Here is a 19,013-nt window from a genome sequence, read left to right on the forward strand (position 1 = left end):
TGATAAACTCAGTAAAATTAGTAGCTGAGCTGACCAAAAAGTTTCCTGATTTTAAGATCATGAGAAAAAACAAGCAGGTTGTAATTTTCTCAGGAAACAACTGGAGAAAATGGACTTAACTAAGCTCTAATTTACAAGGACTGATATTTTTAATCACAATATCAAAATAGGTAGGATGGGGCTGGAGTGATAGTACAGCGGGTAAGGTGTTTGCCTCGCACATGGCCGACCCCGGTTCGATTCCCAGCATCCCATATGGTTCCCTGAGCACTGCCAGGAGTAACTCCTGAATGCAGAGCCAGGAGTAGACCCCTTTGCATTGCTGGGTGTGACCCAAATAGCAAAAAAAAAAAAAGTGGGTAGGATGGGTATGTATTACAGCTCAGATTTTATAGAGATAAAACTACCTCAAGAGCAAAACTGTACTTCAAAGAGATTCAAAGGCTCAGCCAAGATCAGCACATAGTGACCAGGAGAGCCAGCTATGGGCCTAGAGCTCTGTGTTTGTGCTTTTATATCCCTGACATCCTAGTTCTTTTCTGTGTGATTCAAAATAGTAATAATTTAGGGGAGATATGAAAATTTTATCCCTCTAAGTTTTAATTACAGCCTATCCTGAAGGGTTATGGAAAATAATTCTCAGAACTGTGTGTATCTGTATATACACATTAGCAGGTGTGTTTGAGTGTATGTGTGTATGCATGTACACACACACACAGATTAGCTAAGTTGGCTGGTTTTGGTTCTCAACAGCAATGCTCCCCAACCCCTAGCTCAGCGTCAAGCAACCCCAAGTTGGTCAGAATTGCTATGTACTGAACAATTCTAGCTGCTGTTTTTGGTATGGGGGGTCTCCGAGGCTATGCTCAGAGGGCAGGTCACTCCTGGTGGGTCTTTGCAAGGCTAGGGGATCAGGGACAGGTGTGGTACTGAGGAGTGACTGAGTTCAGCTGTGTGTACTTGTGCTTAACCCTTGAGTTTCCTCACTGGTCCCAGTCTCGGGGGCTTTTTTTTTTTTTTAACCAGATATGTTGGAAACATGTTAAACATGTTGAAAAACAGAGTTGGTTGTTAAACATTTTCTAGCAGTCACTGGATGCTTCAGTTAACACCTTTGAAAACATTTTGAAAGTTAAAATGGTATTTATTTTTTTGTCCCTCAAGTATTAGGTGACTCTCCAGGTGAGGAAAGAGGTGGGAAGGCATGGGCACCTTGCAAACGATGTTTCCCTCCTCACCTCAACAGCAGGACTGCTACTGTAGGTAGAAAGCCGTACTGAAAGGCAGTGGAATCAATTCAAAATTTAATTTTAACCAGAAACTTATGTTCAACATGTTGATGCTAGCAGGTACCACTAGTGACTCGCTTGGATGTGAATTAGTAAGGATAGTTACCATGCCAGCATACTAGTGGTATAATACCATGACAAGAAAAGTTACCATGCGAATGTGTTAATGCATTTTCAAAACAAAATAAAACAAAACAAAACATTAGTCCATATAAAACAGAAATGCCTGTTTTGGTTAAATGCAATATACATACCTTTCCAACATGTCTCTAGTTTCATTGAGTAGTTTAATCGTGGTGACATCTCTTGGAGAAAGCCCAGAAGCCTGTAAAATCCAAACGCTAAAATTCAGGCTTATCATGTATTAGCAGAGGGCTGTGATATAACTGATCACAGAAATATATTCAACAGTTCTCAAAATTAAGTTACAGCAACACTAAGGAAAAAAGTAAGACTCAATGAGCTATCAAACTTCAGGTGTACAGGGAATTAAAATTGAAAACATGAATCAAAGCAAAATTACACTTTTGCGAAACTTGTTTGCTTGACCCCTTTTGGACACACTTCTAGAAGAATTTCTTGGGGGAGCCTCCCAAGCAGGGCTCAGGGGACTCAAGAGCCACTCCTGGCAATGTCTGGTGAACTGGGCAAAGAAGTTTAGTAAGAGAACTTGAGGATGGGATGCTGTGGGGGTTTCAGTGGAGGCCGGGTATCAATGGAGCCACACCCATGGGGGGTTGTGGAGGGTCCTATGATGCTGGAATTTGAATCAGGTCCACAGCATGCCATGTGACCAAGTGCTCCTGAAATCTTAGCTATTACCCTGACCCCTAGGATCATTTTCTATGAAGAAAATGGTCACAAGGGCCACACTTTCTCAGAACATGCCTTTATTTTTTATTTAAAAAAAAATAATCTACTTAGTGCAAGACTCTGTAGTCATTCAATCTAAAGCTTCCGACTTGAATTCAGTGCAGTTCTAGTTGGTCCCTCCTCTTGGGGGAGTCTCTTTAACCTGTTCTTTTGAGTCATTTGCGTCTGCAGTTATACTGGTGAATTTTAACATTTGAATTTAAAAAAATTAATTTTTTAAAATTAAATTTAAAGAGACAGCTTTAAGGATTATTGTGGATACTCTCTGAGGGAGGCCAGGGACTGACCCCTGGTACAGTCTGGCCTTCTAGCAATGAGGGAAGCAAACCCTGAGCCTGAAGTAAGTAACTCCTGAGCACTGGCTGTGGTCAAACCACTCCTGTCCCATCTCAATCCTGTCCATCCAGTAGTTCTGTCCCATCTGTCCTTGTTCTGTCCCACCTCTCGTCACCCAGGCTCTAGATCAGAGTGTCCGCAGGAGGGACCACTGGGACAACGGCAGACGCCATGCCAAGATACAGGCAAGGGCCTCCCTGGCCTAAGACTTCTCCAGCTGCCAAATGACCAGCTCCCAATTCTCAATCCGTCATTTAAAAAAATAAAAATAAATTATTTAACACAGGTAGGTATTCTAAGCAGAGATCTTTGATGTTTTTAATATTCCCTCAGGGAGGAGGCACCACCATGTAGCACTGAAGGTCCAAGGACACTCCTGGCAATTCTCAGCCAACCAGGCTGAGGTTTACAGCGGAGTCTGAGCAGACCCACCTCAGGGGCCTCGGGGGCTGTGCCTGGCAATGCTCGGGGGACCGGGTGGTGCCAGTAACTGGAAGGCGTTTGGCCGCATTAGAGGCCCGTGCCTTAACTCCCACACTGTCAGTCTTAGCCCTTTAAAATACTCTTTTGATTTTCTTTAGGTGTCAGCCTTCCTATGCTGAAGGCTCACTACTGCCTCTTCGCTCAGAGGTCACACTTGGTGGTGCTCCAGGCACAGTATGTGGGGCCAGGGAATGAACTGGGGCCAGCTATGCCTCACCCCTTGCACTATTATTCTGCTCCCCTTTTAATATTCATTAGTTTTGGATTTTGTTTTGTTTTGGAGCCACACCCGGGAATGCTCAGGCATTAATCCTAGCTCTATTCTTAGGAATCACTAATGGTGGGTTTGGGGGATCATATGGGTACTGGGGATCAAACCTAAGTCAGTGGCATGCAAGGTAGTGCCCTACCTGCTCTATGACTCCTCTGTGGCCACCCCCTTTAATAGTCTTAGTCAATGAATAATTTACAGCAGAACTGCCTGAAACACTTCATTGTACAGCACATCATGAACATACCTATTAAATTAGGTCTTCTATGTTTCTCAATTAATGACAACTTACTTTATTTTGGGGCTTTTTTTGGGGGGGGTCAGGGGTGGGTCATACCCAGCAATGCTGAGAGGTTACTCCTGGCGCTGCACTCAGAAATCATTCCTGGTGCTGCTTGGGGAACCATATGGGATGCGGGGGATTGAACCCGGGTCAGCCATGTGCAAGGCAAATGCCCACTCCACTGTACTATCGCTCCAGTCCCAATGACAATTTACTCTAGCCTATTTTGAACAGTATATCTCATTTATCTCAAAAAGCAAATGTGATGTGATATGGCTTGGATGAAAACACAGTGAGCTCAGGGGCCAGGGGAAACATATCTTGAATGTGCAAGGACCCAGGTTTGATCCCTAACACTGGATGGCCACCCCACCCTGCTGGCGCCCACACCAGCAACTCAGCACAAACAGAGAAGGCCCCAGAGCACAAGCCCTAGCACAGAGACCTGTCCAATGGGCTGAGGTACTGCTAGGAGTGGCCCCGGGCCCCCACTCCTCCTTCCTTTGACTACTGAGACTACTGAAAGTGTACACATGCTCCATTCGTGGCACGCCAGGCTAGCCCAGTGGGTGCATGCATTACAGGTTGGGGGTGTCACACATGGTAGTCCCGTGCTTTATTACTTGAGTGACTTTCCAGACACCATAGCTTGGCAGACTCTTCATAATCTTCACTCGGTCACCAGAGTTATATCTTTTACTTCTTCCAGAAAGACGCTTTTGTGCCATGAGTTGAATTTGTCTCCCGAACTCCTTGAGCGTCTTATTTACTTATATCCCCAGCTTATATCATAATGGCACAGAATACTTCAAAGTTCTGAGTATCTATAACATTTAGTATTCTAAGTAGAAGGCTGTCATGTTTACAGTTGCTTTTACTTTTGCTTCTGTTATTTGGGAGGCAGTCAACACCCAGCAGTGTTGGGGGATCGCTCCCAGGGGCCAGGCAATGCCAGGAATTAAACCCGGGGCTCCCACATGCAAATACGCTCTCCAGCTCTGCGAGCTACTCTTCTGGACCTACAGTTGTTTTGCATTATTGAAAGGCTCATTTCAATTATTGGAAATATATGCACCCATTCGCTTAACTTTCAAGAGTTTCAGCAATGTCAATTGAAAGAGGTAGTGAAAGTAACTAAGACAGTATATAATCACTGCTTGAGTTAAATGATTATGAATCAAGCACCTGGACTTCTAAAGGCGTTTCCTCATCTGGCATCATATAGTGGCATAATAAAGATCTGGATTCATCTTTATTAATCCAAGTAGATTTATGCTGCTCCACGAGATTCCGGATTTCTTTTAGCTTCTGCTCCAAGTCCAGAAGGGACAAAGAATGTTTAAGAGACACACTGGAAACAGACAGAAGGGAAGTGGGGTAAGCTGAGACTGCGTCACGCTCCATACACTCTTAACTGGCACTAGCTGAGCTCCTGCTTCATCCAGTCAGACCTGAAACTGCCGCATATGAAATTACTAGAACAGATTAAGAAATCAGTTACCAGTTAAAGATCATTATTACAGAGCCAAGAATAATCTTGCTGCATATTTCACAAGAAAAGTCTCATCATAATTACAGATATCATCAGTATAAATAGGAGATAGGGACATCAGAGGCAGATTTTAACGTAGGTGTTTGATCAAACTGCCAAATAGCCCTGTCTGATTTAGGAATCAATAAACTAATAAACCAGATCCCGGAACTAATAAATCAATAAACTATAAAATCAATAAACTAATAAATCAATAAACTATAAAAACCAGATCCCAGAACCTTATTATGACATCTTATTATCTCATTCCTACTTTGGACAAACTGGCAGGTTACCGAATGTAGCCTGCCCACAGGGCAGAGTCTGGCAAACTCCCCTTGGCGTACCCAATATGCCAAATACCAGTAACAATGATGGGTCTCATTTTCCTAAAGAGCCTTGAATATAATCTCAGGGCTAGGATGAAGGAGACGTTACTGGGGCCTGCTCGAGGCAATCGACGAATAACAGGATGATTTGTGATTTGTGAAACTAATAAACTAAGACATTCAAACTTTTCCCACCAAAAGTGGACTCTATAAATATCCCAGGACTGTTACAAAGAATATCCCACACCACCCTTTGCCAGGTCACTAGCTTCACTAGAAGAACTCTAGTTTTTGTAGATTTTATTCACTAAAAGCAGGGAAACACAGAAGCCAAAACAAAATGCTTTACCTCCCTAAAATCTTCTGCACAGCTTGTTTAATGACAGAAATCAGTTCTGTGAGGCCTGTTAAAGGAAAAAGAAATATAAAAGCCTTCTTCACTAACAGGGGCTAGGAAGACTGGTGAATGGTTGGAATCTACCAGGAGTGTATGTGGGGCGGAGGGCAGGTAAGATAGAAAAGGAACTGGTACGGCAATAAAGTTGGAAATGATCACGCTGGACAAGAACTGAGTGTTAAAAGTAGGTAAAGGGATATATAAGACAACCTTTCAGTAACTGTACTGCAAACTACAATGTGCAAAAAGTGGGCTGGGGGTGGGGTTGGGGGAGAGGGAGAGAAAGAGAGAGAGAGAAGGAGACAGAGACAGGGTGAGAGTTCAAGAGAGAGAGCACGTAAGAAAGACAGAGAAGAGGAGAGAACGAGCACAAGAGAGAGAGAATAAGAGAGAGAGAGTGCCTACCATTGAGGCAGGGGCAGGCTGGGGTGGGGGTGGGGTGATGGGAGGGAAATTGGGGACACTGAGGCTGGGAAATGTACACAGGTGAAAGGATGGGTGTTGAAACACTGTATGAAGGACACCTAATCATGAACAGTTTTGTAAGGATCTCACAGTGATTCAATTAAAAAAAAAAAGACTTTTTCACTTTTTGAAGTCCTTCCTAATACAAATGAATGAATTAAAGTCTATAGGTCACAAATAAGAATCTTACCATCTCCAAGGAGGTGTTGAATACTTGATAAATATTGCTGTTGAACATCTGGGGGAGCAAGAGCTGTCTGTACAAAACAGAAATAAGGTTCAATTCCCAAAGCATTAGTAAATGATACTGAGATAAAGGATATTGGCACTCCTATGTTCATAACAGCATTACCCGAGTTCGATTCCTCCGCCCCTCTCGGAGAGCCCGGCAAGCTACCGAGAGTATTCGATATGCCAGACACAGTAACAACAAAATCTCCAATGGAGACGTTACTGGGCCCGCTCGAGCAAATCGACGATCAACGGGAGGCCCTTTACCTTTATTCAATAACCTAAATATGGAATAAACCTAAATCAATGCAAATGCCCATCAACAAATATGTGATATAAAAAAGCTGTGGTATGTGTATGTGTATGTACACACACACACACACACACACACACACGGAATCAATGTGTTACATAATTCTCTGACAGTGAAAGAGATGAAATTAGGCTGGAGAGATGGCTCAAAGGGCCACAGGGTCGGGTGCAGGGGGGTGAGAGGTGGGGAGGGAGGAGATAAAGTTGTATCTTTAGGGACAATATGAACAGTAACATGTCAAGTGAAATAAGCAACTAGAGGACAATGGTTAGCTGGTTTCATAAGTTACTAAAGCAAACAATCTGGCAAGAAGCAAAAGTAGATTCAACAATAACTTGAACTGAGGTTTGTGGAACTCAGAATGACTGAAAAAAAATTCTGAGACAAAAGCCTAATTTAAAAAAAAAAACGAAAATGCTTAATGTTTATAATTACATGTGCTATAAAGGTATTTTACTGAAATTATCGAGACACATAATATGTAGTTCACTTAAGACTAGCAGAAAGGAAAGTCTATGTCTCATACTCACAGTGCCATTTTTGCCAATGGCCGCGTTATCCAGGTAAATATAGCCACCAATTATGTTTAACTGCACGCGCAGAAGGACAACCAGCATACACGTGCTATATACAGCTACAATACTTCTTGTGAAACCTTCACAGGAAAAAAAAGAAAATTCTTTGGTACTATTAAAATAGAAACAAATATGTAAAGTGAATGAATCACCCTCCTGGTTATTTTTTGGGGGTCAGTTCACTGAATTAGACATCTAAGTACAAAAGCTAAAAAACAGTTTAACATAGTATGTGAATAATACCCAAAGACAGTAGAAACAAGGGTTAGGAAGACTGGCCCACAAGGGAAGCTTGCCCCAAGGGGTAGGGCGAGTCCAGTGAGGACGGAGGTGGGATCACTATGACCATGATGGAGGGAAGGCCTGATCGTGCTGGACACAAACTGAGTGTTGGAAGGAGGTACAGTGAAATGTATGACACCATTTCAGTAACAGTACTGAGAGCCACAGTGCATAAAAATGAGAGAAAGGGGGCGGGGGCAGGCTACAGAAGGGAAACTAGGGACAGCGGTGGTGGGAAATGTGCACTGGTGAAGGGAAGGGTGTTGAACATTGTCTGACTGAGATTCGAACATGAACAACTCTGGAACTGGATCTCACGGTGATTCAATTTAAAAAAAAAAGTCAAAAAGACCTCAAATTTTCTAGCTGATCACCTTCAAACTTGTTCAACCTGAATTAAGTGCGATCTCGTAACTGAACCAACAACTCTCTGCAGTGGCAGATCAAGATAAGGCCACTGGGGCCGGAGGAGGGTCCGGAGAGGGCCTGGCTGCCTTCCAGCAGCGCGGACACTGTTCCAACAGGGGAGCAGCGCGGGCACTGCCCTCTGCTGCCAGTTGGCGCGGGAGGAAGCCAGGCGGCAGGTTTGGGAACACAGAATTACTGCCGTCAGCAGCAACTGGAGCCGAGAGTCGGGAAGACGTCTCCCACTGTTTTATTACTCTAGTCCACCAAGGGGTGAGAAGGCGGAACTGAAGGCTGACTGCCTCCTGCAAGGGTGCACAGAGGACACGGGCATCTGAAGACAGGGAATCCCCACGGCCGAATGTTTCACGGGGCCAGGTGTTTGGTCTGAGTTCATGTGGCAGCTCTCAGCGACTTTATTTGCTAAGGAGAATCCAAGACTCACCAGCCTTCTAACCAAGATAGGATTAAGGAGAGCAGCCACGTGCCCCTCAGTCGGCAGCCCCCACAGGCCTAAGGGGCCGAGGGTGAGCGTGGAACTCGGGTCCATGCACTGTCCTCTACTGGAGGTTCCCCAGTGGAGGAATCCTCTCTCCATTCTGGTCCATTCTCACCAAGAATGGCCACACTAGGGACACTAGCATCGGTATCTTGCTCAATCTGAAAGCCCCACTGCACCATTCTCCCTGCTTTTTTAAAAGCAAAAAAATGTATAAGGTTGTAGATGGAGACTGTTTGTCAGTTAATGTTCCCAATTTCTCAAACAGTTCATATCTGCTCTAGTAATATTCACTGTAATCCTTCTTCAAGGTAGGGGTTGATACAGCTCAGTTATACCCTCAAGTTTTAGTAGAAAATAAATAAATGTTCTTAAGTTTGAAAAAAAAGGGGGGGGTGGGGGACTATAGGGGCCAGAGAGCTAATATGAGCTCTTTTTTTTTTTTTCATTTTTTTTTTTAACTTTTTCTTTCCTCCTGACTCTGCACCCAGGGATCACCCCTGGAAGTGCACCCAACCTGCTTCCCATGTTTCTGGCCCTGAAAATGGGTTCATGCATTCCACTAACCTTGCTCAAAATCCCCACACCACACATATGGTCCCATGAGGACCACCAGGGGTTATTCTTAAGCAAAGAGCCAGGAACAAATCTGAACTGCCAGGTGCGGACCATGTTCCTGGCACAGACTCTACTGTGACAAAGATGAATGGGAGAGAAGAATAACGAAGTAATGTAGAAAGTCCAGGTACCATACAAGGGATATGAGAAAGTACAATCGATGAAAGGGAATATGGAGTACTAGACAGGTTTAACTTTTCCAGTAGGCAAAGCTTAAGTACAGCAGTGCACAAGGTGTAGTAAGGTTAGAAAAACGAGAATAAATTATAGTAGGAAATTCTGAGATATGCCTATTTAACTCTATCTTATATATACAAGATCCAAGGCAGTCCTTTGTTTCAAATTTTAATCACCGAAGTGTGCAAGCAGTATTAAAATTATTTACTGAGTTATAGTAAAAACTGTATTTAACAGTATATTACTGAAACCACTGATTGCTTATTTTAAGAATAAATAAGAACAGACTTCTGTCTTATCCTAATAATACCAATATTATCAACAACATATTTACTGAACACTTCCTATAATAAGATACAAATCTAATTGCTTTTGCAAAAATCATTTAATCTGGGTAATGTATCAAAATAGTCTAGAAAAGGAAGGTCTTCCACATAATAGAAAACAAAAATCTTCCCTTCATAAATATTAAGAATGTACTGTCACACTGAATAAGAAGTCTTACTTATTATCTTCAGATCCTCCCAAATTTCTAGCTTGTTTGAAGGCCTAGAAAAATAAAACAGAAAACATGAGAATAATAATCTATGTAGTCTAATAGGAAAGTCTGAGCTTTCTAGTTCTATATTTAAAGATAAAAGCAGAAAACGAAGTCCACAAAACAGAGCTAAAAAAATCTGTGACTTCAGTAACCAATAAAAACATTCATATTTACTGTTATTTTTACATTATGTTTTAAGTCTTTCTTTCCTCTGAGTATATGTATATTACAAACTCAAAGTAAAAGCAGGGAAAATGTTTTATTCTCTTTTATTTACCATTTCACCAATAATGAGGTAGCTCAAGTAATGCACTAAAGGTGAACATGTGCATTTTGGTTTAAAGTATTATAGACACCGAAATTATCAGAATCTATGTGATGTTTGAACCTGTCGCAGTCATTATCTTTAATGATGGTCAATGTGCCATCTTGGACCACTGAGAATTCAGTGGGTTCAGGTGGGTTTCTGTATCCTTGGCCTGCCTTCAATAGTCCTTGATGGTTTTCTTCTTTCATGACACAAAAAGGTTTCTGGATTCTTTCTGTTTTAAATCTTGGTGCAGAACAGAAAACACCCAATTTTTTGAGAGTCCTGGTCCTTCAGAGCAGGTCATGCTGAATAGAATAGCAACCATCTACTAGCCATTCGTCATTAAGCTTTCATAACCCTGTGTAAGTTGTTTCTTTGTCTTTCTGTTAAGCTAAGCAAGTAAATACATGTGTGTTTACTCTTGTGTATTTTCTAAAGGGCTCTACCTCTCCTGCCACTTGCGTTTGGTGGTCTTCACTTCCCCCACCCCAGGGAGGCTGATGGCCATTGGTAGGCGAAGGAAGGAATGAGGGCCAGGCTGGTCGGTGTCAACTGTAGTTTATTCTAATCTCCACTCCCCTTCTGATTCTCTATCTCGAGCTCCCTTTATTCTTCTTGCTCCCCCCTCATTCTCCTTTTGGCTTCTGGAACTGACTCTGCCCCCCCTCTACCCTTACAGTCTTAGTTTTTATATAGCAATCATGTAGGGTGGTGACACAAAAGTGGGCTGAACATTAACAAATCAAGAGAGAGGTAAGACCACTCCTCCAGGAGATTAACTCAAGGATAAAATCTCATCTAAAGAAATTACTCCAGATTACTAGGAGATCTGCTCAAGGGTAGGATCCCCATCCAGGGTGTGCCAATTTCCTCTTTCCTCAGCTAGTAATCCACTTAAATAGTTGTAGCAAATCTATTTCTAGTATTTCTAGCAATGTCAATCTGTATGAGCACAGTAAGAGATATAAACTTAAAGTATGGTTCTTCCTGAGGACATCTCACTATATATTCCAGACTGTGGTCCTCAGGCCAGGTTAGTCTTCCAAACCCCAGCAGGGTCCTAATAACGTCACTTTTGGATCATGAAAGTATTTATGATCATTCCCTCAATTTATAGTTGAGTACTGTGGCGCTTTGGCCTGGCCCATTTCGATGCCAGGGTAGCTCACAGCCTGCCCTGGGTCCATTCAGTCCCTCGTCAGGACCCTGCTTTTGGGGTGCTAGGTAACTGAGGCTTAAGTCGAGAAAGAAGATGTCTAGGAGTGAATATTATTCAGAGTCAATTAACTCCCAAGTTACAAAAGCATAATAGTAACTATCTTCCTGTATCCATACAGAAAGGACATTGCTTTAATGTAAACTATGTAAAAGATATAACTTAGTGGTTCAGTGTCCTTAGAAGGATCTGATCTTACAGGTTAACAGAATCTGATTAGGGGAAAAGGTGATTAGCTGGTTTGGGAGGAGAGCACAGAGAAGAGTTTACAGATAAACACAGAGGAATGGGAGCACTGTGATGTGTGTAACCTGATAAACCTAAGCTCCCTGTGGCAAGGGAGAAAGGACAAACCAATGTTATCCTACATACTTATATGTACAAACGTGTGTGTGTGTGTGTGTGTGTGTGTGTGTGTGTGTGTGTGTGTAATGAATCTCTAATAATCCACTTAATTCATACTCAGATAATGGGGATGCAATTTGGCTGAGTGGTGAGTGCTTTGCCAGTTGACCCTCAGCAACAACTTCCTCGCCCCCCTGCCAAACACACACAACCTTGTATCTGTATTGCTTTTTGGCCAACATAAGACATTAGCAAAATCAACACAATTATTTGTTGGATAACATTGGGTTGTCCTTGCTCCTCCTGCAGGGAGCTTAAAGTTTATTGAGCTACTCCCATAACAGTGCCCCGAGGCACACCCAAGTGCATCAAGTAATAATAATCTTATCTTGCTTTTCTCTTTATCTGTCATTTATTTAGCAATGTCCTTTTTATACAGACATAGGAAGGCGGTTCATGCTATGCTTTGTAACATGGAAGTTAATTGACTCCAAAATAATATTTACTCCTGGGCATCCATGCTTACTTGACTTAAGCCTTAGCTGCCCTTAGTTCCTAGCACTCTAAGAGCAGGGTCCCAACGAAGGGTTTGGATGGACCCAGGGAAAGCTGTAAACTACCCTGGCATCCAAAGGAGACAAGCTAAGCACTATAAGTTAAGAGCATGGTCATGGAACAAATTCTGTCATGACCCAAAAAGAAGTAACTGAATAAGGACCCTGCTGGGTTAGGAAAGATTAACCTGGCCTGAGGACTGAAGTCTGAGAAGTCCCCAGAAAAGCCAACCTTTAAGCTTAATATATCTCTTACTGTGTTCATACAAAACGGCTAGAACTGTTATAATAAGTAAATTCATTATGATTGTTTAAAAGGATTACTAGTTGAGGAAAGGAGAAAGTAATGCACCCTAGATGGAATCCCACTCTTGAGCAGATCTCCTAATAATCTGGAATGCTGAACCCTCAGATGAGATTTTGTCCTTGAGTTAATCTCCTGAAGGTTTGTTGTTATGATAATGTTCAACCCCACCTTTGTGTATCCCCATCCTTCATGATTCCTATATAACATGCTATAAGCGGAAAGGGGAGGAAGAGGACTGAGACTTGACTTTGGGGACTAGAAAGTCGAGGACTAGAAAGAAGAGACACTCGGACTTTGAGGGCTTTGAGGGCTAGAGGGTCTGTGAGGACCAGAAAGAGGACTAGTAGATGACAATGACTAGAAGTAGAGGACTATGATGCTATGATTAGACGAGGAAGGAGATAATGAAGGAGAAGACTTTGAGGCCTACGAGGAAACTAGGATGATAGAACTATGACGGCTGGGACTATGACCAAAACTAAAACTACGACTGCACCATGAGGGGAGAGATGGGACTGCGTCAGGGAACAGAGAGAAATAAATTGACTAATGACCAGCCTGGGGCCCAGTTCCTATTTTTCCATTCCCCTGAAAAATGTCTGTCCATCACCACCGTGGACTGGCCTCGGAAAGCGGCTCTCAGCCACTGAATGCTCAAGTCCCACGCGTGCCCACAAGCCCACAAGCCTTTTCCTGGAAATTCACCATTACTGACTTGCATAGCAGTCTTAGAGTATAAAGAACAAAATTTAAGAATTTAAGGTTTTTGTTTCTTTCAACCCTGCGTGAGTTAAGAGTAGATATCTCACTCAGAATATATAATCAAACTTCTCTTTTAAAGTTTTCTGGTAATATAACGAATTATGTTTATACTCTCTACTACATACACGTTTAAAATAATCTGATTCATGTTACTTTTAGAAACTTTTTTAAATTCTAGGGTTTTATAAATATGCAAAAATTTATATATAGTCCAGAAATCCAATTTATACAATGGGACATATTTAGAGTCTGATTCTATCTTTCCTCTGTTGCTCCTATTTTTCACGGGATTGTTAAAAATATACTTTAACTTGCCACTGTTGTTTCATATAAGAAAATATGTATCTGTAGTCATATTTGTCCCTGCAGATGTTAACATACACATCTTTATTCACCCTTAAAATATATACACAACAACATATATACATATGTATTGGTATATGTTATAGTAAGAGTGAGATAACTTTGGACAACCTGGCAGGCTACCAAATGTAGCATGCCCACATGGCAGAGTCTGGCAAACTCCCCGTGGTGTACCTGATTTGCCAAATACCAGTAACAATGATGGGTCTCATTTTCCTAACCCTGAAAGAGCCTTGAATATGGCACTTTTTAAAATCTCAGGGCTAGGGTGAAGGAGACGTTACTGGTGCCTGCTTGAGGCAATCGACAAACAACAGGATGATTGTGATCATGATACATGTTATAATTATGTTACAATTTATCTTGGATATCAGTCCATGATAGGATAGAGATAATAGCCTTTCCCTTTTTAAAACACAGCATACTAATTTTATGGCTGTAGTTCTGTGCTTTCTAAAACACCTGTATGAAAAGGCCATTTTTTGTCCTTTCTTGATATCAATCTGTCAAGGACCAAACCTTTAGCAAAATATAGCAAAAGATTTTTTTTTCTAGAAAAATTATGAGGCAATACTGGCGTCTTCGCTTAGAGACCAGAGTTCTGGTTACTGTTTTCCTCGGTGGCACAGGTGCAGAAGCTACAGAGAGTAAATCCTGTCAGGTACCACTTGAATCTAAAGAATCACAGACTACCTCATGATAAAATGCATGTTCCTTTTCTGGTTAGACTGAGAACATCCACCACTCTGGGAGTAAGTGTCAGTGGTGTTTAGGGCGCTGGGGGTGGGGATGTGCAGTACAAGGAATTTAATCTCATACCCCACACAGAGAAGAGAAGCACTCCAGCTCTCTGGGCGATTTCCAGGACAAAGATTGGGTATTTTGATGCAAAGAAATAACACGCTCTGAATGTCCCCTCAGAACATGTCAAGATGGTTTTATAAAACTTTTAAATCACGGGGGCTGGAGAGATAGTACAGCAGGGAGGGCATTGGCCTTGTGTGTGACCAGCCCAGGTTTGATCCCTAAGTAGCCCGTATGGTCCCCCAAGTCTCACTAGGAGTGATCCCTAACCAAGAGCCAGGAGTAAGCCCTGAGGAAGGCCAGGTGTAGCCGAAATAAACAAAACCAAAAACAAAGAAAAACTTTAAGAAAAGAAGAAAGCAATGGTAAAACAGGGTATTTGTTTTGAAATTATATTTAACTTGGGGTGACTGTGGTAGAGAACAGTATTACAGTCATTCAGGAAATGTTTTCACATTAATGTTCATCACTTAAAGGTAGGTTTACAGCTGGAGTACATCTATGTGCTTTGCATGTGAGGAACCTGAGTGTGATTTCAGCATGGCCTGGTCCCTCAAGCACTGGGCTCAGAGGAAGTCACCCCTGGGTGTGTTCCCTGCAATGTAAACTTTGGGTTATATCCTGAGTGAAGCTCTAGAGACCTAATGAGAGTTAACTCAGCACAGTGAAAATTGTAATACTGTATTGCATATGAGAAATTTCCTAAGAGATGCTTTTCTTTCTGTATTGCCACACTTGGCACTGAGCAGGGGTTACTCCCAGTTTCATGCTTGGGGACATGCAGTGCTTAGAGGACATGCAGAGCTGAGGATTCAACTTGGGCCTCCCACATGCAAAGCATATGCTCTCGTCCATCGAGCTATCTCTCTGGTCCCCAATGTTGATCCAGTAACGTTATTTTATTTCATTTTTAAAATTAAAATTTGTTTATTTTGGAACCACAACTCGCCGTGTGGGGTCTACCTCTGGCTCGTACTTGGGAGCTCTTCCCAGCAGGGCCCAGAGAAGACTGCGATGTCTGGGATCAAATCCGTGTCTCCCCACACTCCTCTCCTTTGAGGTATTTCCCCTGGGCCTAGCATTTCTTTTTCCTTCAGGGTTCTCACCACATACAGGCAGAAAAGTAACTTCTGTTTTGCTTTGTTCTGGCTTTTGGGCCATATGGAGCAGTGCTCAGGGTTTACTCCTGGTTCTGTGCTCAGGAGGCCACAGGCAGTGTTGGAGATTGAACCCATGTCTATCACCGAAACGCAATCACCTTACCTGCTATACTGTCTCTCAGGCTCATCCCATATAAAGTGGTAATGTCAATAAACTTGATAATGGTAATCATTTCAAAATACTTAAATTTAAAAAAAATTTAAAAGATAAATCCTTTACCTTATTATATTTTACAGCATCTTATTATTTTAATCTGCATCTATGTAGAACAGAAGTTCTCAAAGTTATTTAGTCTACCACCCGCTTTCAGAAAAAGTCACTGTGCAACCCCAGAAAATCCAGCTTTAATCAACAAATGAAAATCTCCCATTGTACCCAAAGCTACGGGAAAGGCTGGGCAAAGGCACAGTTTGGCCCACTTTAGGAAATAATAATAGAATGACTTTTTTCCCCATAGAAATCACCTCCAAGTAAAATAATATCTTAAAGTTAAATAATAATACTAAAATGCTTTAAAATTAAACGAATTCTTTCAAGGTGCTTTTTATTTCCCTTGTGATGGCTGCTTTAGATTCCTTGTGATTGAAACATTGCCTTTATCAATATTCAGTAAAAATGCAAGGTATTGAAACCAATGGATGTTTATTTTCTTTTTAAGACTGAGGAAAAAGATGATAAATATTTTAGTTATGTCTGGCTAGTTACTACCACAGCTTTTGTCCGACATGAGACCACAGTTGACTGAAAATGAGCTAGAGGATTATTTATGTTAGTGCTGGAGACTGAACCCAAGACAAAAAGGGGGAAACTTTATCTATTTATTTGGTCTATTTTCACTCTGGGACCACGCCCAGCAGTGCACAGGATCTAATCCAGGCCTCTGGCACATGAAGCATGCAATTCTGATCCTTTATGCCATCTCTCCTGAGCCCCAAAAGGCTTACTTCATCATACTTTTTTTTCTCTCTTTTTCTTGTCTGTCTTTGGGCCATGTCTAGTGGTGTTTGGGCTTATTTCTGGCTCTCTTCGTAGTCAGTCTGACCTGTGCTCATGGCCTATTCATGGTGGGTCAGCAGCTTGCTAGGCAAGCACCTTACCCGCTGTACCCTTTCTCCAGTCCCTAAGTCCCTCTCTGCAAGCATTTTTCAAATGTACAACTTCTGGCCCCCAATTGCAAGAAGCAATTTCAAATGAAAGGCAAGAAAAATAACACTGAGATTATTTAAAGCAGGAGAACTGTTGTATACTTGAAGTTCTCAGAAATTTAATGAATTCTCTCCAGATCCGGCTGGCCCTGCCTAAGTGTGGGTTCTATATCCTGTACTCAAACAAATGTGGATTGAAATATAGAATTTAATTATGTTATGTTAAATATAAGAGAATTAAAAATGGCCTGTGGTAATGGTAACAGACTGAGAGTGATATCTACAGAATGGTATCTGCTAAGGAGGTTAGATAGCGGCGTGTGTGTGTGTGTGTGTGTGTGTGTGTGTGTGTGTGTGTGTGTATGTACGAGTGTGTGCGCATGTGTGTAGGCAAAGGAACACTGGTACTCAGCAGTGGTAAGTGCAGTGTTGGAACAGGGTACGCCTGAAACATTACTATTCACAATGCTTCATATAGGCCATGGGCTCCACATCAAAAGTTAAAAAGAAGGTGGAAAAATGTACGTGGGCTTACAATAATTAGGACCGTATTGAACACATACAGACATTGATATTCTTGTCATTATTCCCTGAGCAATAGAGTATTATCAACTATTCACATGGCATTTGCATTATGTCAGGTATGGGAGCTAATTTAGAGAGGACTTCCTATGCAACTGCCAATCTTGAACTGAGGTGGGTCTGCAAGAATTTCTTGTTAGTTCATGAAATAGTCATCACCTCTTAATATACATGATGTCTGATTCATACAGTGGTACTATAACAAAAATTGTTATATATCAATTACACGTAAAAATTCTCAATTTTAGGGCTGGAGCGATAGCACAGCGGTAGGGCGTTTGCCTTGCACGCAGTCAACATGGCCGACCTGAGTTTGATTCCTCCGCCCCTCTCGGAGAGCCCGGCAAGCTACCGAGAGTATCTCGCCCGCACGGCAGAGCCTGGCAAGCTCCCGTGACATATTCGCTATGCCAGACACAGTAACAACAAAGTCTCCAATGGAGACGTTACTGGGCCCGCTCGAGCAAATCGATGATCAACAGGAGGGCCTTTACCTTTACCTTTACCATTGGTCTATGACATATTTATCACATTTACAACTAATCTGTGAGTACAGAAAGGTTGGAAATCACTGACTTCAATGTTAGGGATTAGAAGTCCCTTGGTTTTCTGCAAAATTGATGCCATCCTGTATAGGTACTAAGCAATCTCTACCCATGGGATCTCAAGGAACGACTGGGGTGAGAAAAGAGCCCAGGGGCTAGAGCAACAGTTCAGCAGGTAGGGCATTTGCCTTACATATGACCAACCCAGGTTCAATCCCTGATACTCTGGAGAGTCCCCCAAGTCCCATCAGAAATGAACCCTGGGAAAAGGGCCAGGAGTAAGTTCTAAGCACCAATGGATGTAGCCTCAAAACCAAAATTTTACAAAAGTAAAAAAAAAAAAACTAAGAAAAAGAAAATTCGTGGTTCATTAAGGAACTATTAGGGAAACCAGAAAAAGTAACAGAAGTTGCATCTTGGCTCTGGGAGCCTGCAGGAGGCCAGGAGAGCATGTCCTGCAGATGTGATACACTGGATTCATCCCCAAGCCAGATGTCCTTGGCCCTTGAATTCCTGGGTATAGCCCGGCACTATTTGGCCAAATCTGGCACCACAGGGCCCAAGCACCGAGCCACCAATTGACTGGTTGGTCAAGGATACATGGGCGTAGGACTCCTGGAGCACAGTTTGGAAGTGTTTGTTCTCCCCCCCCCCCCCCCCACCTTCCCCCCTAACCCCAGAGAAATGAACACGTGTCTTGCAGTTACCTGTTCTTTAGCAGGGCTGTGAGGCTCTCAGAATTGAGCTGCAGCATTAGGGCCTCTCTCAGCGTGGGAAGCATGGACAACACTGGAACGCAAACAGAAGATGGGAAGGGTCACAGTGATAGGGGGCTCCCACAGAGAAACGCACCCTTTGGGCTGAGTGATAAGACACACAAGGAGCACGGGCCAGGGCTTTTCTTTTTAATGTGTTTTCAGCTGGGTTCAGCTGAGGGGAGGTTAGGTAAGTTTCTTTTTTGGGGGGGAGGGGGGGCTCGGGAACTCTGGCAAGTGCAGTTCAGTGCAAGCGTGTGAGCAGG

General features: G+C 42.5%; 1 protein-coding gene across 1 annotated transcript in view; it reads right to left on the bottom strand.

Annotated features, from left to right (window-relative positions):
- PEX3 (peroxisomal biogenesis factor 3) overlaps positions 1 to 19,013 on the bottom strand; it is a 47,507-nt gene that overhangs the window by 17,119 nt on the left and 11,375 nt on the right. Inside the window, exons 3-9 of the mRNA XM_056125954.1 lie at positions 18,700 to 18,781; positions 9,863 to 9,906; positions 7,332 to 7,456; positions 6,448 to 6,514; positions 5,745 to 5,799; positions 4,721 to 4,886; positions 1,544 to 1,614 (exon numbers count right to left, since the gene is read on the bottom strand). Of these exons, the coding sequence (XP_055981929.1) occupies positions 1,544 to 1,614; positions 4,721 to 4,886; positions 5,745 to 5,799; positions 6,448 to 6,514; positions 7,332 to 7,456; positions 9,863 to 9,906; positions 18,700 to 18,781 (610 nt within the window). The remainder of the gene's footprint in view (positions 1 to 1,543; positions 1,615 to 4,720; positions 4,887 to 5,744; positions 5,800 to 6,447; positions 6,515 to 7,331; positions 7,457 to 9,862; positions 9,907 to 18,699; positions 18,782 to 19,013) is intronic.

The sequence above is a fragment of the Sorex fumeus genome, unplaced genomic scaffold (assembly GCF_029834395.1).
Source record: "Sorex fumeus unplaced genomic scaffold, SorFum_2.1 ptg000061l, whole genome shotgun sequence".
NCBI classification, from domain to species: Eukaryota; Metazoa; Chordata; class Mammalia; order Eulipotyphla; family Soricidae; genus Sorex; species Sorex fumeus.